At 44.6% G+C, this 25,961-nt stretch overlaps 1 protein-coding gene across 1 annotated transcript in view; it reads right to left on the reverse strand.

The window, feature by feature from the left end:
• LOC136294288 (zinc finger protein 665-like) overlaps positions 1–5,508 on the reverse strand; it is a 113,537-nt gene extending 108,029 nt beyond the window's left edge. Inside the window, 3 exon segments of the mRNA XM_066191925.1 lie at positions 4,525–4,974; positions 4,977–5,300; positions 5,487–5,508. Coding sequence (XP_066048022.1) covers positions 4,525–4,974; positions 4,977–5,300; positions 5,487–5,508 — 796 coding nt within the window.
• Between the last annotated feature and the right edge of the window lie 20,453 nt (positions 5,509–25,961).

Consider the following 25,961-nt stretch of genomic DNA (forward strand, 5'->3'; position numbering starts at 1 on the left):
TTTGGTGGCTCTATGGCCTTAGCACAGCCATTTGAGGAGATTGTTAAATTTAGAAGTTTTAGATTGCTAAAAAAAGGAAGAAGACTCCTCTTTGATTGTGTGCAGCCAGTTCTCCAAGCAAAGCAGGTCTTATGATTGAGGGGAGACAGGATGGGATTGGAGAATGTGGAGGAAGGTTGTCCACACTCGGTCAGAGCTCAAGGCACAACTTCTCTAACCAGATCAGACCTGCTTAGGAGCGTCCTTGGGTCAATATCAGTCACTGAATGCTGCAATCACCTCTCCTCTAAGGAGAAAAAGACACCCTTGAAAATAGGAATGTGGATTTCTTATAAGCCCTTTGAAATATTTCTCCATTACTCCAGGAAAAAGGACTTCCTAAAGAACTGCACCAGACCAGAGGGAAATCAAGGTACAGCCATGGTTTGTCAGGAGTTGGTTGATCCTCATGAGCCCCTTGGTGCATTTGGTGCTGAGCCCTGGAACCTCAGGGCCTGAGAGGAGATTGCACAAACCTTTCCAGGAGTCGAGGTCTGAGGAAAAGCCCAAAGTGTCAGGAAGCATTAATGAGTCCCACTGAGGTCCGTGTCCAAAACAGGCTCCTCATGGAGTTCTTGGAGGAGAGAATTGGAGGCCAGGATTGCACAAAAGCTTCTCAGAGACTCAATGTGGGAAGGAAAACACAAAGTACCTTAAACCCTTTGAGTATCTCAAAGAATTAATGAGCCCTACTGAGTGTCAATGCAAAGCTCTAAATGGACTCATTAGGGCAGATAATTGGAGGCCATGATTGCACAAACCTCTCAGAGACTCCCAGGCAAAAGCAAAACCCAAAGTCCTTTGAAAAACCTGCAGTCCCTGGGAGCATTAAGGAGCCCCCCAGGGCCATTCCTGACCAAGGCTCCCCAGGGACTCCTTCCAGCACATCCTTGAGGCCACTGGGATGGGAGGGGGATGCTGAGGGCAGGACAAGGGGCTGACAGTGCCCAGCCTTGCTGGGGCTGTGCCAGGAGGCCTCAGGACAAGGTGTCTCCTCACAGCCCTTGGTGGCACAGAAGCTGCTGTGCCCCAGGGCACCGAGACTTGGCTTCTCTTTGTCCCCACCTGTCATCACTGCCTGCAGTTCTCTGCTCTGGCTGGGGCCTGGGGTCACTTTCTCTGTCCTGTCCCTCAGTGGGACCCATTAAAACTTCAAGAAACTTTGGAGTTGGATTCTGGCATTGGAGTTCTGGAGAGGTTTCTTCATCTCCCTCTCAGGGACTGATGTTGAGGGCCTCAGCACAAGCCCCAAGAGGGTCATGCAAGTCCTTGTGCTGTGTCTGTGCTGCTGAGCTGGGCCGGGCTCCTGGCACAGAGGCAGCTCCTGGCAACCAAGAAGAGCTTAAAAACACATTTCTCTTGATGAGCAGCTCTTCTGCCAGCCCAGCAGGGCTGGGGCACTGCCTGCAGCCACCCCAGGCACAGCACACAGGCACAGAGAGCTTCAATCACTCAGGGCTGCGAAGGGGCTGAGAAGTGACTGGGGGAGAATCACTCCCAGCCCTTGGCACAGGAACCTCTGGCTGCAGGACAATGCAGCTGCAGCTCCTGCAGTGATCCCCTACACCTGGAACATCCCAATGCCTACAGACTCTGTGAGTACAACTCTCTGAATATTTCTGGTGCAGGAGAGGGGAAAATCTCATGAAGCTCTGACACACTGAGCTTCTGCCCACTCCCAAAATATTTCTCTGGACATGCTCCAGCCCCTCCATGTCCTTCGTAAATTGGGGGCCCAGAACTGGACACAGCACTCGGGGTGCTGCCCAACCAGTGCTGAGTACAGGGGAAGAATCACTGCCCTGCTCCTGCTGGCCACATTCCTCCTGATCCAGGCCAGGAGCCATTGGCCTTCTTGGCCACCTGGGCACACTGCTGCCTCATGTCCAGCCTGCTGTCTATCAGTCCCCTCAGGTCCCTTTCTGCCTGGCTACTGTCCCGCCACTCTGTCCCCAGCCCGTGGTGCTGCAGGGGTTGTTGTGGCCAAAGTGCAGGACTTGGCACTTGGCCTTGTTAAACCTGACATTGTTGGATTTGTTCCCTGGATCCAACCTGTCCAGGGCCCTGTGCACAGCCCTCCTGCCCTCCAGCACATCCACACTCACACCAGCTTAGTGTCATCTGCAATTTGTTAATGGTGGCCTCGATCCCCTCACCCAGATCGTCCATGAGATATTACACAGGAATGGGCCCAACACACATCCCTGGGGGACACCACCAGGGACTGGACACCACTGGATGCAGCACCATCCCCAGCACTCTCTGGGCCCAGCCTCCAGACAGTTCTTCATTCTCCCACCAAAGAGGGAACCTGCCCAAGCCATGGGCTGCAGCTTTTCTAGGGAATGCTGTGGCTCACGGTGTCAAAGGCTTTGATGAAGTCCAGGTAGACACATCCTGGTAGCCAGGTAGCCTTTCCCACATCCACCAGGTGGCTCACCTGGGTATAAAAGGAGCTGAGGTTGGTCAGGCAGGACCTGCCCTTCCTAAACGCATGCTGGCTGGCTCTGATCCCTGGGCCATGCTGTAGGTGCCCTGTGATGGCACTCCAGGTGATCTGTTCCATTCCCTTGCCAGGCACCCAGGTCAGGCTGACAGGTCTGGAGTTGCCCACATCCTCCTGCCAGCCCTTCCTGGGGATGGACTCACATTGGCACCTGGAGTCCTCTGGGAGCTCCCCAGTGAGCCAGGACTGATGAGAAATAATGGAGAGCAGCTGGGGGAGCTCATCCCCCCAGGATGGATCCCATCTGATCCCACACACCTGTGAGCTTCTGAGTGGCTTAGCAGGTCATCAACTGCTTCCTCCTAGATTACAAGGGCTGTTCTGCTCCCTGACTCCATCCACCAGCTCAGGAGGACATTTGTCCTGAGGACATCCTGTCTTAACATTGAAAACTGAGGCCAAGGTGTTCAGTACCTCAGCCTTCGCTCCATCTTTAGTCACTGTATTCCCCCCTTTCATTAAATAAAGAGTGGAGGTTTCCCTTGCCCCTCCTTTTGCAGTTAATGTATTTATAAATACATTTTCACTATTCATAGAAGTGGCTAGATTAAGTTTTAGTTGGGCTTTCACATCCCTAATTTTTTTTCTCAGGACTGAACAACATCTTTAAACATTTCCTGGGCAGCCTTTCCCTCTTTCCAAAGGTGATGCACCCTCTTTTTTTCCCCTGAGTTCTTGCCAAAGCTTCCTGTCCATCCAGGCCAGTTGTTCTCCTTGCCAGCTCATCTTTTGGCACATAGGCACAGCTCTGTGTCTTCAAGATTTCTTTCCTGAAGTACATCAGTCCTTCCTGGATCCCTTTGTTGAAGGGCTCCTTCCCTTTAAAAATCAGGACCTGATTCAATGGTCTCCAAATCAACATGCTGAACAGGCCCAAGTCTGCCCTCTGGAAGTCCAGTGTATTAGTTTTGTTGATGTCCCCTCCTTGTTTAACTGAATATTGAAAACTCTATTATTTCACGGTCATTGTACCCCAGACGGCCCCGACCGCCACATCCCCCAGCAGCCCTTCTCTGTTTGTGAACAGCAGGAAGACAGAGTTTTCCTGGGAGTGGCAAGGGAAGGAAATCTCCCCAAAGTGCAGCTTGGAATGTTCAGCCTGGAGGTGGGCAGAATGAAAAGTCCCTTCCAGGGCAGAATTTTGGTGCATGATGTGTCTCCCTGAGAAACATGAGATACCCCAAAATCTCTTCAGGAACATGGAATATCCAAAATCGACCTCAGTAACAGGTTTCCCCTCCCTTCATCATCCCCAAACTTTGGCTGTCTTATTGCAGACCCCACTCCACCTCCCCAGTCCCAACCCCAACCTATCCCACCCCTGCTGCACATCAAGACCCCCTTCCCAAGCCCTATTTCCCCCATTTCACACCTCCCAAACTCACTCCCACCCATGCCGCTCCACCCAATGCCCATCTCACCCGCTCCTGATTTGCATTCCACTTTTCCCAATCCCCTTCCAACCCCATCCCACCCTGAGGGGCTCTGGAATAGTGTAATTGTGGGGTGGGATGAAGTAGTTTTCCGTGGCATTGAGTGCTTTTGAGGTGACAGATAAAACCCTCTCATCACTTTGAGCACCAAGAAAGGAAGAAAACCACACCAAATACAACCAAAACCCCCAAATCCTCCCAAGTATGTCCCTGAATCCCAGATTCCCTTGAAACACTAGTAAAAATTGAAGCTTTAGATGCCTTTGAAAAGTTTATTGTTTTTTGTCTATTTTAAAGGGAGGGAGATGAATCAAAAGAATATTAGGGACCACCAAACAAAAAGAAAAGCAGCCCAGTGTCTTCTCAATGCAGATCACAGTGAATGTGGGTCACCAGGGCTCTGCCCAATGTGGGTCCTCTGATGTGGGGTAAAGTTGAAGCAGCACAGAAAGCTCTTTCCACAGTCAGGGCACTTGCAGGATTTCCCCTACTGGTGCCTCTGTTGGTGTCGGGTCAAGTTACAGATCTGAGTGAAGCTCTTCCCACACTGGGGACACTCGTAGGGCCTCTCCCCAGTGTGGATGTGCCGGTGGGTGACAAGGTGGGAGTTGCGCTTGAAGCCCTTCCTGCAGTTGGGGCAGCGGAAGGGCCTCTCCTCTCTGTGAATCTGCTGGTGCCCGAGCAGATCTGAGCTGGTCTGAAACCTCTTCCCACACTGGGAACACTCGTAGGGCCTCTCCTCAGTGTGGATCATTTGGTGGATGATCCGCTGGGACCTGCGATTGAAGCCCTTCCCACATTCCCCACACTTGTATGGCCTTTCCTCAGAGTGGATGTTCTGGTGGCGCATCAAGTTGCAGCGCTGGCTGAAGCTTTTCCTGCATTGTTCACACTCATAGGGCTGGTCCCTGGTGTGGATCCTCTGGTGGCAGATCAGGTTGGATCTCCGGCTGAAGCTCATTCCACATTCCCCACACTCGTGGGGCCTCTCCCCATGTGGATGCACCAGTGTCTGATCAGGTGGGACCTCCAGTTGAAGCTCTTCCCACACTCCAAGCACTTGTGGGGCTTCTCCCCACCAGGAAGCTGCTCATGGAGCACCTGCTCAATGCCCCAGATTAAGCTCTGTCCACCTTCCTGGCACAGGTTTGGTCTTTCCTCTGAGCACCCTGGGATGGGTTTGGAGCCCCTCCTCCTGTGGGATCTTTGGGGCTTTTCCTCCCTGTTGGATTCCTGCAATGTGGAACTGCTCACAACAGCCTCTTCCTTGATGTTCTGCAGCATGGATTTGTCCTCCCTGGTCTCCATCTTCAGCTCCTTCTCTGAGGGAGGAAGGACATGGTGAGGATGGGATTTGCCTCCGTGCCAGAGGGAGGGGGAAGGAGATATCCCCAGTACATCCCAAGCAGGACGGCGTTGGCAGCGGGGTTGTCCTGCGGCCGGGGGCCATGCTGGGCTGGGAGATGCAGCAGAAGAGAGGGGGAAAGGGGCACTGACTTCCTCCTCACCTATCTGGTTGTCCTGGGCCATTGTTCTCTTCCTCGCAGCCTAAAGTGTAAAATTAAAAAAAAAAAAAAACAAAAAAAACAAACCAACTAAAATTGAAGTAGTAAAAAAAGCCCAAACTCTGACAGTGCCAGAATGCAACCTGACACCCAGCTAGTGAGGGTGTTGGTAGCACTCCAATCAAATCGTGGCTGCAGTCCTCCTGGAGTGACAGATGTGGTTTTCTTGAAGCAACACTTCTGTAGAAGGGTGTAGTTTCCCTCTGAAGGCCCAGTGGTGGTGTAGATGGGTCTGGTCTTCCTCTGGGAATCCAGTGGAAACAGGCTCCTTCTGGGGTGTTAAATCTCAGATTATATCCAGGTAGGAATGTCTGGCTCCTCCCTTTTGGTGGAACATCTCACAATGGGATGATGTCATTTTATCAGTGACTCAGTAAGACTCAATGGCCCATTAACAGAAGATATCTGCCTGGAGAGAGGATGGGTCATGGAAGAGATAAAGAACACTGCCCCAACTGGTTTTAACAGCTGGCCCATTAAAAGAAGATACCTCCCCTTGGAGTTATGACAAATGGGTCATGGAAGAGATAAAGAACACTGCCCTGCGGAGGATTTCAGTGAGGGAAGAATGCAATCAATCAATATGATTGGTAAAGCATTGTTCAACTTTATTGCTCATAACATCCGTTCTTATACTTTTGCCCGAAGCGTTCAGCATACTTGTCAAATTATAATTGGTTAGCATACACTACTCATCTATACTTGATTGGCTATATCAAGCGTGAGAAGGTTCCTCCTCTTGGCATGCTGAAAACTTTGGGTACGTGCTTACTGCTACGCTCTATTAACCACAAGTTCTTTTATCTTTGGCCTGTATCCGTGCTTACTGCTGTCCCAAGGACAGCTTGTCTTAGCAGCACGTAGGCTGCTAGCACTTGGTATCGGGCCATGAGGCCTCTAATGATCCGTGGCCTTGCTCTGCTAACCATTCTTCAACAATTCCCCCTTTTTTATTTTGTGCAACAAACGCAGCGTGTCGAGTAGTTACTGTTTCTGCTACACGATACATCATCTGTTGCAAGCAGCAAAAAAAGCAAGGTACAAAAAGTACAAGCAGTAAAATAACAATCACAATATTGATTACATGTTGCAGTAGGGAGGTTATCCAAGGCCCTAGCCCGAAAGATCGTAGCCAATCTGTTAAACCCAAGCCTGTGTCTTGCTGCAAATGACTAGTGAGTTGGAGGCATTTCTATACACAGGCAGAGAGGAATTCACGTTCACTGTGGAATTGGACTGTGGATTCTGCCTGCGTATGCTCGACCAGTTAAAGTTTACACACCAATCTGCTTTAACCGATCCTAGCAACTCCAACTCCTGCGGTTCCAGGTGGGCCCCTGGAAATTGTGGGACCGTCTGATCCCATTGATCAGCATATGACTAGGAATCATTACGGCAGCAGCTGTGTACTGAGACCGGGCAGGGCAGCTCATCCAAGGGTATCCCTACTAAACAGGTGGAGAAGGGATTACCAGGAGAGGACAGGGACAGGCATATTGCTTCCTGCCCCGTTTTGTTGGCTAAAGTAACCCACATGTTTTCCTTCGGTTGTGGAGGCACCCAAACTGACTCTACCTCAGCTCCGCCTCTCCCTGTGCCTGGTCCTAGGATGATAGCGATGACACATATGATCCCAATCCTCAGGTGCCACCTGCCATTGCTGGGGAATCCCCACTCCCTGCTTACATATCGCTGCCAAAACATGACTGCTGTGCAAAGCAACCACTCTCTGTACTGTCTTGTGAAACTGCCAGAGCAGTTGCAGGTTTTCTCTTGCCCCAAAGTCTTCAATTAAGTGTACCCCCTCTAACCCTGGCTGTCCAGTATCGATGTCGCTCTTGCAGGGTCATTAGCAGGACGGATCCATTTACTAGGTATCCATTGGGGCCCTGTGGGGGTAAGAACACAAACATAACCTCTACCCATGTACTGAACCTCTGCGGGACCTTCCCATACTCCAGTTTTAGGATCTCGGTACATGACTTTAAACAATGGCTTGGTTGCTTCCTCCTTTACTCCCCCTGAATGGATGACCGCAGGGGGCTCCGAGTGGTCCCCCATTACACACAGATAGTTTAATACAAACAATGTTTTTGATAGCATGGTCTGCACATCCACCTCCTCCTTATATTTTAACAAATAATCCTTGAGTATTTGGTGGGTTCGCTCCACAATCGCCTGTCCTGTCAGTGAATGCCGGATACCTGTGATGTGTGTCACACCCCACTTCTGTAAGAATCTTTTGGATCCTGCTGCTCACATATGCAGGGCCATTGTCTGTCTTAATCTGTTCTGGCACCCCCATCACTGCAAAGCAAGTAGTTAGGTGTTGTACCATGTGGAGAGTTTTCTCTCCCGGCTGCGCTGTAGCCCAAATAAATTTACTAAAAGTATCAATTGTAACATGCACATATTTCAATCTACCAAAGGAGGATACATGAGTTACATCCATTTGCCAGATCTGATTGGGTCCAAGGCCCCGTGGGTTTACTCCTATCCCTAGTCCAGGCCCATGCTGGCTACAAAGAGGACAGGATCTGACAATACCACGGGCATCATTCAGAGATATGCGAAACTGTTTCTTTAGACCTCGCGCATTCTGGTGAAAAGTCTCATGAGCAATACGTGCCTGCTGAAATTCGTCTTGTGGTACTGCAACAGAAACCAACTGATCAGCTATGGCATTACCCTGACCCAAACCTTCTGACCACTTGTGGCTTCGAATATGCAAAATTGCAAAAGGAGCTGAGCGCAGCCGAACAGCTTGCCTCAGCTGTCTCAGAAGTTCCCATAACCTGTCATCCCATATCCTTTATCAATGCATCCTCAATCCGCAGCACCACCCCTACTACGTATAACGAGTCTGTGACAATATTTACACCCTGACCAGGCCAATTCATATTGACCCAAAGGACAGCCCTTAATTCTAGCGTCTGCAATGAGTCCTCAGTAGTCGCGTCCAATAATTTCTTCATCCACGTGCCCTCCTCCATCCAGACAGCCGCTGCTCGTCTGGATTTTCTGCCTGCATCTGTGTATACAGTCAGTGCATTTTCCAACGGTCTGTGGGATACATGTGGTTTTTCTATCCATTCATTGGAGCGTACCCACTGTAGTACAGGGTTTTTGAGCGATCTTAACTGTACATGCTGTGCTGTTCCCAAAAGACTGTCCTGTAATTCAGGGGAATGATAAAGATACCACGTCAGGTCCTCATTCCGAAGTGGCAGATAGATTGTGTTCGGTTCTGCCCCTGTAACCTGTCGGCACCGAATTCGGCCTTTTTTAATTAAGGCTGCAAGGTTAGCAACACGGCTCTGAATCGTGGTACGGGGCTGTACCGTTGTGAAAAGCCACTTCAGCACCAGTGGCGTATCCTTGGCATCCAGCTGGGTGAGAGCTCCCATAAAATGGTTCGGCCCAGCAAGAATCGTGAGATCCACTGCAGTATCGGGTAGCATCCGTGACACAGTTCAGTTAGCTATGTTATCTGCTAACTGTTGCAGCAGTTCGTGCTGTTGTTGAGACAGCACAACTGGCGATGCAGGATCAGTGCCTTTCAGCAGTGGGCGAAGGGCTTGCAAATCGTCATTGGAGAAGCCGACCACAGGCCGGAGCCACTGGAGATCTCCAAGAAGGCGCTGTGCATCATTTAGAGTGGCAATTTGAGTCCGCAGCTCTAGCTTCTGTGGTGAGATGGTAGCGTCAGCTATCGTCCACCCTAAAAACCTCCAAGGAGCAGTACGTTGGATTTTTTCAGGAGCTACTACCAGTCGATTACTCCAGGTATTATCATTAGTCCTTTCAGGGCTGCTGATGACCGTCCCAGTAACAAAGCCCCAAATGATTGTCCATTAACTTTAACAGGTCCTTTAATTCCAGTAGGGATTTTAATAGGTTTATTGTCCTTTAGCACAACATCTACTGCGGCTGCCAAGTCCAGGCCGATGCTTCCCCTTGTGGCGGGGTGTAGGCTGCCGGCAGGGAGGAGGGGGAGGCTGGGTAGACTTGAGCTGCTGTTGGTGTCGTTGTACCGCGGCTCCTCGCGCTCCGCCGTCCGTTTCCTGACTTCTTTCGGCAGGCGTCTTATGAGTGGTTGTCCGCTTGACAATTCTGGCACCAGACTTGTCCCGCTCGGCACTCCTTCCTCATATGTCCAGACTTGCCACATCGGAAGCATTTTAATTGCGCCGTAGGCTTAGTGGACCCTTGGTTCCTTCCTGCACGTAATGGTTGCAGCGCGGCAGCAGCAAAAGCCTGAGCTTGTGACTGCTCCCCCTTGATAGTTTCTGTCAGGTCCTTAACAGCCTCAACTAGCATAGCCTGCGTTCCCTGAGGGATCCTACTCATATGATCTAAATACTGCACTACACCCCAATCACCCAGGAGAGTAACAAGAATTGCTTTTGTTCGGGGATTACAATTTTGCATGACACACTCCCGCAGAAGTGCTCCTTGCATGTATAAAGGAACGCCAGCCCTTTCAATTGCGGCTGAGACACGATTGACAAATTTGGAAAATGACTCTTGGTTCCCCTGCTTCACATTCATATAAGACGGTGCAGCATTATCAGTTCTAACCTTTCCATATGCCAGCCTTGCTAGACGCATAGTCTCTCTTATGAGATCAGGACCTAACATTGCCTGAGCCTGTGGTGTTGAAAAAATTTCCTGTTCCCATATAATGCTCTAGTGTGGCCCTCCGCAAAGGATCACCTGGCCCCCTCTGCACATCAATTGCTTCTTGACACAATGCCTGCCAATGAGCCTGCCAAAGCATTATTTGTGGTTGAGACATAATCATTTTAAAAAGATTTTTCATGTCTTCCTGGAGCAACAGTCCAGCTCCCCAAATATAATTTAGCACTTGTTTGGTAGGCTCACCGTGCAGTCCAGATTCATTGACCGTGTTCCACAATTGCATTAATAGCTTCCAATCTAAAGGGGATACTGTTACATCCATCCCTCCTGCAGCGTTAGGCATGTATACCACTGGAAATGCTTGTTTATCTTCCTGTATTTCTTGTAATGTTGCTACAGCACCTGAATCTCTGCTCTCCAAAGCTTCCCTCATAATGCCTTGCCAATCAACTCTGCCCCTAATTTTGCCCCGACCCTGTCGAGCACTGTTTTCATTCTCATGATACCGGGCTGCCTCATCCTCTAAGGTAGCTTCCTCAGAGGGTGACAGTTCTCCCCCCGAATCGCTCAGATGCGGCGGGGCGGACGGCAAGGGCTCATCTGGGGTCCTAGGTGGTAATGTCAGCCGATTCACAGTGATCGGCTGTGGCAACTTTTCCCCACCAAACGTAATCATTCCCTCCTTTGCAGGAGCTGATTTCCCTTCCAAGTGCAAGGCTGCTGCCATGGCAACACGTCTTTCTGCTTTAAATTTTTCCAGGCAATTAACAACAGCTAGCCACGGTCAAGCTAACTTTATTGCCGCCTTATCATCATCTATTGCAGCCTGCCACAGGCAATCCCCAACCTTTTGCCATTCCTCGAACTGATACATGCTTTCAGGGTCCCAGAAAACCCCTTTTTCTCAGCATACTCTAGGAGGCCAGGAAGTTCCTTTCTCAAATCTACCTCCTGCACTCCCCGCTTTTGTAAAAATCATTTAAACAAATCATAGGCCACCTGTTTCTCCATTGCCTACCCCTAACAAACTATCTCAAGGAGAGCAGTCAGGAAAAGCTGCACCTTTTACCAGTGCGCGCGCATGCAGCCTGTGCGAGGTGGCACTCCGTCGGTTTAGCAAGCTTCCTTCTGTAAGGTCAGCCTAGGCACGGAGCGGGGTGTACGCCAGCGTACAGGAGCCCTTCTGCCTTCCGTGCGCTGCTTCTCGGAGCTCCGCCGCTCGCTTACCTCCGGGTGAGTATCACGAGAGCAGTCCCAGTCGCTATCACGTCGGGGGTCACCAACTGCGGAGGATTTCGGCGAGGGAAGAATGCAATCAATCAATATGATTGGTAAAGCATTGTTCAACTTTATTGCTCATAACATCCGTTATTATACTTTTGCCCGAAGCGTTCAGCATACTTGTCAAATTATAATTGGTTAGCATACACTACTCATCTATACTTGATTGGCTATATCAAGCGTGAGAAGGTTCCTCCTCTTGGCATGCTGAAAACTTTGGATATGTGCTTACTGCTACGCTCTATTAACCACAAGTTCTTTTATCTTTGGCCTGTATCCGTGCTTACTGCTGTCCCAAGGACAGCTTGTCTTAGCAGCACGTAGGCTGCTAGCACTTGGTATCGGGCCATGAGGCCTCTAATGATCCGTGGCCTTCCTCTGCTAACCATTCTTCAACAGAAGGATAATCTGCAATGCAGCTAAAGTAATTTTTTATCTGTCATTAAATAGAAGATGAAGCATTCAAATCTCCCTGAAAAAAAAATATACCTTTTGGCAAAGTTCTCACTATTCCTCTTCATGCTGTGAAATACATGAGGAAGTAGAACAGGATAAGAAATTAAAAAACAAACCACACTACTTTGTATTTTGAATTTCTTGCTCACTGTTGTATCTGTATAATTCATAACTTGAATTTATCAAAAATCTAAACTGAAAATACTTGTAACAAAGACGAAGAAAAAAAAAAAAAAAAGTCAACTACTTTCCTGAAATAAGTTCTGAAATATTTTGGGGGAGATTAACAGTTCTTAAAAAAAACCTATTTACTAGCATGAGTTTGAGGAGCTAAAAAATGTGCCTATAAACAGCCTGTAATTTTTCAATATAAAATATCTTTATAGCTTTCAATATAAAACATCTAATGTGCCCAAATCTTATTACTATTAGAAACATATTGCTCATATAAATAAGTATTAACTCTATTGAATATGAATTTTTCTGCACCAACATAATAAACACTGATTAACCAATACTACTTGAGATACTCGATTCTTTTCCCCACTTCAAAGCATCTAAAACAGTTTTGAGTCTTCCATGTTTCCAAGTTGAGTATTGAACTTTCAGCCTGGCCATGTAAAAATGGAGGATATTTTAGTCCATGAGGAAATCAATATGGCTGTTCTAATATGAAAGGAAAATTGCATTATCAGCAAGGACTGAGAAAGAGGGCAGCCCTGAAGATATCCAGAAGAATGGAGGATGTGGTTTCAAGTCACTGCCATGAATTACCTGTCCAGAAATTGAAATCCATTTCAGGCATTCCAAGGTAAACATACATTGTCATCATCCTACTGTTATTTAACTGATTTTCTATAAACCTTTTGTATTTTGGACCACAAATTCCAACCTGAAGTGAAACACTCCGATTTTTTTTTCTTGTTGAATTTCTTTAGAGTTCTGATGTCATGAATTTACACATGAGAATTTGCATGTGAGAATGAGCATTTTCTGTTCAAGTTGTAGAGTAAATCCATTGCAGGATAATTTCACTAACTCTTAAACCTTAAACCAAATTTTAAGTTAATTTATCCTGAAAACCAGCTCTGATCTCAGCAATGTAGGGGCGAGATTCTGCTTAGACTCCCAGTAAATCAGCACCAATGCAAGGTTCCAACTTTTCCATGCTCATTCAAGGTAGTTGAATGTCTATTCCAACATTTTGTGAGTTAGTAGAAGTGATCATCACAATAAGGCATGTGCTAGAGATTTGCACATTTGAGCTGCAGAAAAATCTTTCTCTTTCAAAGCAAAGATTGTCAAATTTTCGTGTCCTGCTAAAAATGAAATTTTTGGCCATAAAAATCAGTGACAAAAGTTTTCTTTAAATTAGGCAGCTGAAGAATTGGGAGTTACTCCTCTATCTCTGGCTGTGGCTGATACCGCAGGCTCAAAAGAGCTGATAAGAAGAGAATTTGTTTGTGCAGTTTTGTTTTCGTTCAGTTGTTTAAACTTCAGTGCCAATGGGATTTATTTCTTCAGTAGATACAATTACTTTTTGATGCCAGAGGTATGAAAAAGTCCAGTCACTCTTTCCAGTTAGAATTTTCTTACATCTGTTAGGAGTGAATTACATTCCCTGTCCAACTGCCTATTCATCTGACCTTGCTATGACTTCAGAATGTTTTCAGGCTTCATTAAACTTGACTACTCTCAACAATTTAGTGTCAACTCTAAATTTTTTCTTATCTGAAGTCCTTTCTTCAATTTTCACATGTCATACAATTATCTAGAGAAAAACTGACATAGGAAATATCCTAACAACAGTTAGCCTTTAGACAAACTAAAGATGTGATCTACACTCACATTTTCTGGTGTCTGCTTTCCATTTCTCATTTGTAATCATTACCATTCATTTACTTCTCACTATGTGACAGTCTTCTCCAAATAAAACCATGGAAAGAATTAGCTCTGAAACAGTTCAATTCTTTGATTTTTTAAAGACAAATACATGATCATGATGAAAGAGTTTTAAAGTGTAAATATATATATATATATATATATATATATATATATATATAAGCCCAAACACAAGCCATATTTTTTGTTTTAAAAATGACAGCTTTACCTCTTCTTCCTTAGAAGCTGTTCACCATTCATCTGGATGTACAAGTACACACATGTACATACATACAAAAATTCAGCTTTGCCTACTTCGGACCAAGCTCACACAGTATCTCCGTGCTTGTGAGGTGAATCCTGCAAGTCCCATCCTGTCCCAAGTTTTTTAAGATGAACCAAAATCATACTACCCAATAGGAATCCCTGACCATCCCTAGTTTAATATGTCATCTTATCCATATTGATATGGACTCAAATATGCCTGCCCAACAATAAAAAACGCAGATTTAATTATTATAGCCATAGAGTGGACTGGAACACGAAGTATTGATGACAATTCAATAACTACCCTCAGAAGTTCAGTACACACCAAAGCATTCAATTACCTTGTGAGACAAGGTTGTCTTATTAAAACTTTTTTCAATTCTGTCTCAATTTTCTTCACTTTCCCTTTATCCACTCTACCATAGCATGCTAAAATTTTGTTATGTCTGAATAGTTCCTATTTAAGTTTTCCTGGAATGAAACTACAATTCTTGCCCAACCCTTTGCTAGAAATTATTTATACAATACTTCTGAAGGAATTTATCTTTTGAACTTGTCATTTAACTGCACTAAATATTTACTCTCTCTTGAGTTTTAATCAAATCTGTATTCTTTTGCTGATGATAGACTGAACCTTCCCAAATCTAAGGATTTCTAGTTTAACACTTGGCTTTGAAGCTTATTTATTAAGGGTTGGACTTAACCTGTTATTTACCCATTTTTTTCTCCTTGAGCATCCGGCACTGTATTTCTAGGTTGTTTTTATACATGCACAGTTTATCCACAAGTAAGATAAACTTAATTCTATTATGGCCATCTCAACTGCTACAAGCAAGTGTTTTTTGAACTTTGTTGAGCATTTCTTTACAATGCTATAAAATTTAAGGAGTTGTTTTTTTACATAACTTGATAAGAAAACAATGGACAATTTTGTTTTAGTCTGAGCTTCCTATGAATGATAATCGAGTGACATTAGGAGCATTTTTTAATCTTTTTTCAAGTTTGCTATTGATCTTGTATTTTCTCCAGCAAAATTCAACAGTTAGACAGGATCTTCTGTGCTTTGAACGTTTTCAGAACTTTGGAAGCTACACAATAGGCAGTACACAGAGGGAAATACTAGAAAATTTAACATACAATGCTCTAGACTGAAAGATTGAAGTCACACAGGCTTCAGATTGCAGTGGAAAAAGCAAAACTTGGAACACCTAATTTGGGTTATACTGCTGGTACAAGGGCCAAAGTGATGAAATATCTTCCTTTACAATCACTTTAAGGCCAGAAAAAAACCAAAAAAAATGGATGTTTTTACAAATTTTAGGATACAGGGAAATGGGATTTGTTATCAGTACATTATTTGTTATCAGTTGCCTTGTAGGCAACTCTACACTCGGACCTTAACAAGAGTAAGCAGTTTCCCACGTTCTCAACTCTGATGGATGTCTGAGCTCACCCAAAGTAACGCACACACAAATACCCACACAGTGGCACTGCAGGATATGTCACAAAAACACCTCTGGGTGCCACAGAATTCTCTTCCCATTACAAAAACACTGCAGGCTCTGTCACACAAATACCTAGAGAGGTGCCACAGAATCCTGTTCTTGTTACAAAAAGTTCTTTGGACTGTTTTACCATGGCTGCACTATGGGAGCACTTCAGAGCCAATTTGAAAATAGCAGGGGTCGCAGTACATGAACAAAGATCAGCCCCATGAGGTTATTATCTTTTTTTTGAACTGCAGCCCAACAGGACAGACACGAAGCTTAGATCCCATTTCACTTCAAATGTGACCAAACTGCTAATTCTGCTGTAACTGTCAAAAGTGCCTAAAGGGCCATTTATTTAAAAAAAAAAAACAAACGACAAAACAAACAAACAAAAAAATCCCAAAACCAAACAAACAAAAAAAACACAAAAAACCCACCAAAAAAGAAACAAACAAAAACCACCAAAAAAACCCCAAATTGCTTCTGTCACTGAATAAATCCCCAACCGCACAAGGTCTGAGGGCAGCATTTTGAAGGAGAAATATTTAAATGTTAGAAGCAAAATTTGCTTAATAAGAGACATTGGATTTTCATTTGTTTATAACAGAGCTACATGTGCCCATCTCAGATTATGCTAATATGCAGTTGAGGTCAAAAATGGGTATCATAAAAGATAAAGTCCACAGTACATAAAAACAGTACCTAGACACACTCCATTTGGAAATCACTTTATTTATTACAGCTAGTGATTATCCCAATTGTCAAGGGGGAAAGGATGCTTTCTATTGAAAAATTTCGTTCTCTCAGTTCCAGTTTCCTTGAAAATTTAAACAATTAATTTAAGCTGGTTCACTTTTTTTCATTGAAGACTGGAAAACTACAAAACCTTCTAATGGTCATTCCACTGCTGTCATCCAGCATAATTTCTTACATTGTAAAAGGCTACTTAGTGCAGGACCAGTGTAGGCCAGACTCTGCTTGGATTTCAAGTTAATGCAATTTTAAAGTACTTCCATGTAATTCATGAAACATGTACAATATTTGTGCTAAAAAATTGCAGAATTTTATCAATTAATTCTTGTCCTTCTCTGCAGCTGGGTTGTATTTATCAAAATCCATGGCACTAATATATTAAAGACAACCTGGTGATAAACATCTTACAAGTGTCTATAAAGAAAGCAGTAAATAAAAAGAACATTTTAAATATGGAACAGCATCACTATTTTCATGAAATATACACAGATGTGTTCAGCCCTGCCTCTTTTTTGCAGTGTCATAAATATCATGCAGTGGTATTTTATTATGTTATAGTAGCACTTCTGCTTTTGACAAAAGAGATTATGTGTTGTGAATACATGGGGAAAGACAGCACCCACTCCAAAATCACCTCATTTATTAAAAGCCGTGGTAGAAAACTAATTATCCACTGATTCTCAAGTCCCACTTCAGTCCTCCAGCAAAAATATTTGCTTTTTTATTCCCCTTAGATGGACTGTTCTAATTATAAAGCTGTTACAAATATACTCATCAAAAAATATTCACAATTATTTTCCCTTCCCAAACAAAAGGAAATGTGATTCATATGAGAACACAGGGAAGAGGAAAACACAGACTAAAGCCTCTTTTGCTGCAGCAGTCCTAGGCTCTGTACACTTCATGCTGAAGAGTTCTTCAACTCAAAGAAAGGAAGAAATACCATTCTATTTGTCAAAGATTTCTATAAAGCACATTTTGCCCTCTCTCACTCCCTTCCCTTTTACTGCTTCATCCTACAGGAAAAAAAAAAAAAAAGAAGTAATGCTGGATTTGTGACATAATTTTCATGGCTGCAATGCCTCACATAGGATTACGACTTAACCAAACAGATCAGGCAGAAAATAAGCTGTGAGGAGAGGCTGTGAGCTTTTCTGCTGGATTAAAGCACAAATCTTCAACAGTAGTGCAAAGAACATAGACATTGCTAACCAAGGACATTACTTTTGCTGTGAACACTCTCACTCAGACTTGCTCCACTGTGACAGCTCACTTGATCACCATCCATGCAGACAGAACTGGAAATGCCACAGACAGCCTGACTACACCTATGGGTTTTTTCCCTTGCTACCTTGTTTTGACCCATCTGACAAAGGATGGTTCTTGCTCTCCAGGACAGAGAGACTTCTTCACCTGCCAGTTCTTCCTTTACCTTGAAATTAATGCACATTTGAGATCTTCAAGCACCTCCCATCCTTGTACTCCACTACAGATTAAAATCTGGACTTCAGCACTGAATAACTAATAACGAAACCGTAACAAATTACCTCTCTGTGTTATTGTCTTGGTTTAGATAGACGGGTATCTGCCAGGGAGGGTTGGAGTCTCCCTTAAAATGTAAGCCCCTCACCCCTTTTCCAAATTATCATAAATTTGCAATTAAAAGGCTGTCAGGCAAAGATTTTGGGAATAGGTATAGCAGTTCTTTACTAGGGATATAAAAATACAGATGTTGCAGTACAGAAGAATAAGCAAACAAATAAACAAACAAGAAATCCTAGAAAACCCTGACAGAGTCAGAAATACAACCTGACGCCCTGTTGGTCATGGTGTTGGAAGCAGTCCAAAGTAAGCCCTCCTGGAGTGGCAGATGTGGTTCTGTTGGAGTAGAGATGGTCCCGTTGAAGAAAAAGGGTCCAGTAATGGTGAGATGGTTCCAGTCTTCCTCCAGGGATCCGGGGGAAAAACTGGATACCTAGCTGTACTGTGGCTCCTTTTTATCTAGGTTAAGATGGTTTGGCTCCTCCTCCCTGTGTGGAGCAGCTTACAATAGTGCACGGTAATGTGTAATGTCATTGATGAGCTCTTAATGGTCCATTAGCAGAAGACATTCCCATGGAAGTAGTGAAACAATGAAGAGAGATAAGTAGCACTCCACCATCTGATAAGTGACACCGACCCATTTGGGCAAAGATAAGTAATTCTGCTCCACCCAGATGGAATAGAATAATACGCCCTTTACAAAACCCATGACAGTTATAAATACATATTATAAAGTTGGCTTTTCGCAAGATGTGTGCTATATGATTAATAATGCTGTGGTAAGGATATAAGTTTTTACTTCTGCTATTAATAAAAAAAAGTTAGGCATAGTGGTAGTAATTGATATAGTATGCTTACACTGTCTGTTCGACTGGGATAACACCCAGTGAACATGTAAAGAAGACCCTGCTATTGAGATACCAACAGTCAGCATCCAGCATCTGAAGAAAGTATGGACCAAGGCCCAAACTGGAGGTGATAATGAAGACACAGCCAAGAAACACGCATGCTCTAAAAAGGCGGACACAAGGAGGGACCATGCACCGTCACGGCGCTTGCTGGGCCACCCTTTGTGCCTGCCGTACCTCCCGCCCTGGTTCAAGCGGCGCCAAAGTTCCTGCTTGTGTCTCTATCTGCCCCCACCCCCACACCGCCGCCTGCCCGTGCGCTGCCCGTGGCTGCATCGTGGTCCGTCTCCGCCACTGCACTGCCGCCTGCGCTCCCATTCACCCCAGCCCCCGCGCCAGCCCTAGCCCTGCTGGGACTCAGTCTCACCCAGCTTCAGCTGCCCTGCCCATGGCCGCTCCGCCTGTCATGCCGGGGGTCCCACCACCTCCAGCCACTTTCCCCGCGCTGCTGCCTCCCACCCCGGGGGAGCTTCCCATCCCCCCCTGCCATGCGGCAGTTTGTCCCCGCGGGGTTGGTGCTGGATTTCCCCACAGCACTGCCCGCCCCGCCCGCTCATGTTACAGCTGCTGGGCTGCCAACAGAAAAGGCTGCCTCAGCTCTGCCGTGGGAGATGCCGCCACAGATTTGCGGACTCCAGTGGGAGTCCCATCTGTCCCAAACACAGAGTCCATGCCACCGAGTGCTCCGCGGACCGCCTGGCTTCTGCCGGGCAACTCTGACCGTGGAGCGGCCCGAACTCCGCCTGCGTCCTTCCGCTCCTCAGAAATTCAGGTCTTAGAGAAGGGGAGGGGAAAAGAGACAGAGCCCTAGTGCGGGTGGGATCCCAGGAGCACCCTAGGTGTTATAAATGATCAGAGCCAATTTACAAAATCAAAGATTTATTTAACAAATTGGAAAAGCAATTTCGGAAAACGCCACAATAAATCAGGACAACATCGATCAAATGTTGGGTGGACAATCCGGGAGCAGCAAAGGGTGCTTCTCCGGAGTACTGCCCACAAATTCGGGGTCTCAGGGTAGGTGTTTTATACTATTTTTCTGCCCTGAGGCGAAAGCAAGACTATTGAAAAGAATGTGGATTTGCCCAAAGAACATGACATCATGCAAATAATACAATCATTGAAATGTCTCACACCCCGTGAGGGATGTTTGAAAGGGCTTCCTGAGGAACTGAATGAAAGTCGGAACAAAGAGTCTCTGAATCTTCTGTTGGGAGGCTTCTGCTGATCTCCACCCAGATCGATATCAGATCTTCTGATTAACTGTGAAGATGTGGTCAGCCCGTGATTAATGGGCCGTTTCTCGGTTATCTCTCTGGCAGATGTCGAGGTAACACCTTTGGACTAAGAAAAGACTGTGGAATGTAAAGAGACACCCTAGAATTGTCTTCAGGAATTCAGGGTTTTTACATCCCATTGCAAAGTTTAATACACACAATTTTGATACACGAATTTTAATACAGTATATTTATTACAGTCCCCCACCTTTTTGTTTACTCATTAAATTTGTGTTTATTTTATTGTCACAATTTAGGAACCTGTTAAAACTACTCTTCACCAAGAAAACTTTTTTTCCCCTTTTTACTTTTTGAATGTTTTTAACACTTTTCTTCCGTCTTTTTTTCTCCTTTTCTTCCATCTTCTTCTGCTTTTTCAAGCTCATCTCAGTCTTCCAATGATACTTCACAGTATTTTGGGTGGGATGTGTTTTTCTCTTTTATTTTGTTCTTAAATTTCTCTAAAGCCTCAACAGCTTTACTCTTTTCTTCCAACGTCATCAGCTTTGATGCGGCTGAGAATTGTCTGGCTTTTCCTCTAGCTAATTCAGGATCAGTGGGCAAGGCTGCAACCTGCATTCCTTGTACAACTGAGTGAATCAGCTTGATGAAACAGGGGATTAGGCACGGTAGGAAAATGACTCTTGCTACTGAACACAAAATAAAAAAGATTATTTTTCTCTACTAAGCCCCTTGCCCAAACAACTGATCTCACCAAGAGGCTTGGAGTATGGAATTCCATTTTTGGACTGGTACATGGACCACCTTTTTTATTTTTGCTGCCAATCTCCTTATTGTCTCTCCATAGTTGTCCGAAGAGTGGTTTTCTCCTGTATTTCAAATTTCTCCCCACCTAATAAATTTTCCCACTCATAGTACACGTGTTCAATTTATTTTTATCATAACACAGCCTGTTGATTTGATAGTATCCCAGAAAAGTGGATTTCTTCTTTCCACTTCTCCAAACAGTCTGGTTACATTTGTCACAGACAGGAATGGTTGGTATTTTTGTTTTTCTCTTGTAGACTTGATGTACCATTGACTGCCCGCTGTTAGTAACTGCCTTTGGGTTGTGACACACCACCCCCTTTTCCAATTTACAAATTTGGAATTGAGTACTGTTAATGTAACGGTATCTTTTTCTTTTCCCTGATTTGCAATCATATTGTGCTTGATACTCCAGGGTTGTTTGTCTGTCTTGTGTAGTCTTTAGACAAGACTCACAATTGTTCTTGGGGTTCAGCCCTTGCAGGTTCTTGGGATTGAATCCCCCTGCTTGACTTAGGGTCATGCTCAGGACTACTAGGGTTGCCCATCAGAACATACCTTTGCCTCTCCCTTCGCCCACGGGGCAGCAGTCCGCGGCGGGGCATTCCATCTTCTCGGCAGCAAGCAAATGCCTCTGGAATCCTGTGAGTCTGAGCCGCGACTCTCCTTTTGACGAGACTCCACTGGGACAGCCTGATAGTATCATGATAGCACGGTACCTGGATTGCCCTATGGCACTCAATGACAAGCACCTCTGTTTCCGCATCCAATTTCTCACTTATTCCTTTTTGGTATATTGTCTACCACTCTAGAGAATTTAACTCTAGCAAACCCACGTGTGTTGCAGTTACTAAATAGTGGTTAGTCTTTGTTTGCTCTTTTTCGAAACACGTGGTATACAATCCCCTCGGTCGGTACCCTCCTTTACAATGAGTTACTCAGATCTGATTACAGTAAACACCCTTAATATGAACAAAGGGATAACATTCACACTCTGGTTCAGTGCAACTTATTTGCTCTTTTTTATTCATTTATGGTTACATTGTAATCTGATCCTGAGGTCTCCATGAGACAAGGAAACTTTCCACTCTGGAGTGTGTTGTTTAGGTTCCACCTTCTTCATTCTTGATGCGTGGGTCCAGCTTTTTTCAGCGGCTCTGATTGCTGTATCTGTAGTGAGAAGGACAGTGAAAAGACCTTCCCAATGAGGTGTCAGAGGGAGTTCTCTCCAAGTCCTCACCAGGACTTCATCTCCCGGTTTTATCTTGTGGATAGCAAATCCCAAGGGAGCACTTTGGGGAATTAGTCCTCTTTTCCGAAGGTCTTGCAAATTCTTATTTATTGTGATTAAATATGGTTGGATTTGGGTATCCTCTATCGGAGGATGCCCTACAGGCGTTCCATGCTTATATGGCATGTCATAAAGCATTTCAAATGGTGACAATCTTGTATCAGAGCGGGGCATGGTTCTAATGTTTAAGAGAGCTAGAGGAAGACAATTTAGCCATGACATTCTTGATTTTATAATCAATTTTGAAAGTTGAGTTTTTAAAGTCTGGTTCATTCTTTCTACCTGTCTTGAACTTTGAGGATGCCATGGGGTGTGAAACTGCCTCTGAAAACCCAAGGCTTCTGCCATCTGTTTGATAATTTTGGAAGTGAAATGTGTCTCCTGATTAGAATCGATGTTATCAACTATCTCATAGTGAGGGATGATTTCTTCTAATAGTGTTTTTGACACTGTTTGGGCTGTGGCCCTTGTCTTGGGGAAGGCTTCCACCCAGTGGGTCAATTTGTCTACTATTACCAACAGAAATTTGTACCTCCCCACCTTAGGTAAATCAGTGAAATTGACCTGAATCCTTTCAAACGGGCGATAGGCAACCGGATGTCTTCTTAAAGCTATTTTTCTGGATCTGGCTTGATTTACTTTCTGGCAGAGCACACACCCATATATTTTTTGCTTTGCTAATTTGTAGATCTTTTTACAACTGAATAACTTTAAAATTTGTTCTGCTAGGGCTTGTGTCCCCCTCCCCCCCCCCCCCCCCCCCATGTGTTTGCTGGTGTAACCTTTTCAGAATTTTTCTGGTGTATTCTTTGGATACCAATTCCCTTCCATTGCGCAATTTCCATTTCTCTTCCTCTAGCTTATCTCCTATTTTCTTGAATCCCTCAATCTCTTTTTCGGAAGGTTGTGGGGGATATTCTGGGATCTCTTCTTCTTTTACTTTGGGTATACTTACTGTAAGTAAAGCAGCTCTTTTTGCCTCCTTATCAGCCAGGTTGTTTCCTCTGACTTGAAGTTGCATACTTACCTGGTGTCTTTTGACCCAGACGATTGAGATTGCTTCTGGTTCTCTGATTGCCTCTAGAATTTGTCTTATTATTTCTTCATGAATCAGTCTTCACCCTCGAGTATTGATCAAACCTCTTTCTTCCTAAATTTTTCCGAAAGTATGGGCTACCCCATATGAATACTTTGAATTAGTGTAAACCGTGCCTACTTTTTCTTTTAATCTTTTGAGTGCTCTGAGCAAAGCATATAATTTGCATGCTTGAGCAGACCAATTAGAATTTAGAGGTCCCAATTCCACCACTCCTCCAGATCTGCCATCTATTATGGCATATCCTGATTTTCGTTTTCCTTCAATCACCTTAGATGATCCATCTATGAACCATTTTTTTCTTTCTTCTAATTCTTTTTTTCCCAGATCTGGCTATACTTTGGTTTGTAGCTCTACCATTTCAATGCAGTTGTGTGAGTTACCTTCCAGTGCTTTCCCAAACAAAAACTGGGCTGGATTCTGAGCAGCTGTTGTTTTCAGCTCCAAGCCATGGGAGTGCACCAGCATGGCTTCATATTTCAGGAGCCTGGCATCTGTAAGCCACTTGTTTGTTTTCTGTTGCAGCATGTTCCTCACACTATGTGGTGTGTAAACAATCAGGGGAGCCCCAAAAGTTACCTTCTTGACTTCTTCCACAAGCAAGGCTACAGCCACAATAGCTTGCAAACATGTGGGCCACCCCTTGCTTACTGGATCTAGAAGCTTAGAAACATATCCTACTGACTTCTTGGTCCCAGCCCAGTCCTGGGTTAGGACACCATGGGCAGTGTGATTACTGACATCTACAAACAATAGGAACTGTTTGTTGTTTTTTTACATCGGGCAGACTTAACACCGGGGCAGTGTTTAAAACCACCTTTAATTTTTCAAATTTCACTTAATCCTGCTCAGTCCATTTTACTCTATCAGTGTTTAGTCTTTTATATAGAAACTTCACTTTTTCACTGAATCCTTCAATTCATTGTCTACAGTAGCCTAGAAGTCCTAGTAACTGCCTAGTTTCCCTTTTGGTGCGTGGAGAGGGCAAAGCAATGATTTCAACTACTCTCTCAGGATCTAATTTTCTTTTTTTTTTTTTTTGATATCCAGTGTCCCAGGTACTTTACCTCAGATTTCGTGAAGTTTTGCCTTTAACACTTTCAATCCCTTTTCTCTTAGAAAGTTCAGCAATGAGATAGTACATTCTCTTACCTCAACTTCTGTGGGGTCAACCACCAGTAAGTTATCAACACACTGTAACAATTTTGTTCCTTCCACAGGCTGAAATTGACTTAGTAACTGTTCCAGAGCCTGACCAAAGAGGAGTTTACAAATCCCTAAGGTAAATAAATCTAAGTTGCTGTTTTCTATTTGTTTTAGGGTTCTGCCATTGAAAGGCAAAATAGTCTCGACTATTCTCAGCCAGAGGACAGGACTAAAAAGCATCTTTTAAATCTATGACACTATACCACACATTCTCAGGGGAGACCTTATTTAAAAGGATATGGGAGTTGGCCACCACGGGAAACCTTGTTTTTGTTCTCTCATTCACTGCCTGGAGGTCCCTGGTAATTCCCATCTGTCTTCTTAACTGCTAGGATGGGTGTATTGTGCTTTGACATACAAGGCTCCAAGGTTCCCTTGTTAATTAGGCCATTTACTACTTGTTTTAACTCCCTCCTCCCCTCCAAAGGTATAGGGTACTGTTTAACCTTATGGGTTCTTCAGGTCTGTTTATTTCAATGGAAATTGGTTCAATATCCAACCTCCCTTTGAGAATTTTTATCAAACCTTTTTATCAATCTGCTCCTCGTCCTGTGCAGTAAGCTTAAATAAGCTCAGCACCAACTGTGAGTCCCTCACAGTCAAATTAATTCCCAGAGCAATGATCATATCTCTTCCCAACAAATTGTAGTCAGCTTTCTCTTTACCAGAAGCAAGTCTCCTACACAGATCTTATTTTCAGATTCAATTTCTACATTTTTTATTAGGGTCACCTTAAACGGATCTCCTTTAGCACCTATTACTAACATTTTTTCTTGGCTTTTATTACAACCTGAGGGCAATTTCTGCACAGTGCTTCATTCTTCTCCTGTGTCTACTAAAAATGTTATTATCTTTTTCTGGGGATCTACCTTTAATTTTACCAAGGGCTCATTTGATGTCTTGGTCCCCAAAATGAAAAGCCCCTGACACCCCTAATCTTCTTGAAAAACCTTTTCATCTTTTATCCTTTTTCTGCAATCCTTCTTCAGGTGCCCCTTCTTTTTGCAGAAAAAACATTCAGGAGGCTTCTTTTTTGATCCAGAATCCTTATCTGGAGGATTCGTGTGTTTTCTCTGCATTGTTCTTACCTTATCTCGGTAACGTTCTTGTTTTTGCACCTCCTTCACAGCTGCTACCAGTACCTTAGCTCGTACCTTTTGACTTTCCTCATCCCTCCTCATGTATATCTTTTGGGCTTCCCTTAATAATTCCTGCAAAGTTTTCTCCTGCCAATTATCCATTTTCTCCAATTTCCTCCTTATGTCTTCCCAAGATTTTGCAACGAATTGTGTTTTTAACAACACTTCCCCGACAGGGGAATTGGGATCTGTTCCGGAATAGACCTGTAAACTTTTCCGGAGTCAGTCTAACCAATCCGACAGGGATTCTTCCTTTCTCTGACATTCTCCAATCACTTTGCTGATGTTCTGGCCCCTTGGTAATGCTTCCCGTATGCCCTGAATCATGATATTCCTGAGATCTACCATATTTCGCCTACCTTCCTCGGTCTGAGAACTCCATTCTGGACTTAGGCTGGGCCATTTCAGGTTTCCGGGAGTAC

The sequence above is a fragment of the Chamaea fasciata genome, unplaced genomic scaffold (assembly GCF_029207755.1).
Source record: "Chamaea fasciata isolate MVZ Bird 193981 ecotype frontalis unplaced genomic scaffold, bChaFas1.0.hap1 SCAF_9, whole genome shotgun sequence".
Taxonomy (NCBI): Eukaryota; Metazoa; Chordata; class Aves; order Passeriformes; family Sylviidae; genus Chamaea; species Chamaea fasciata.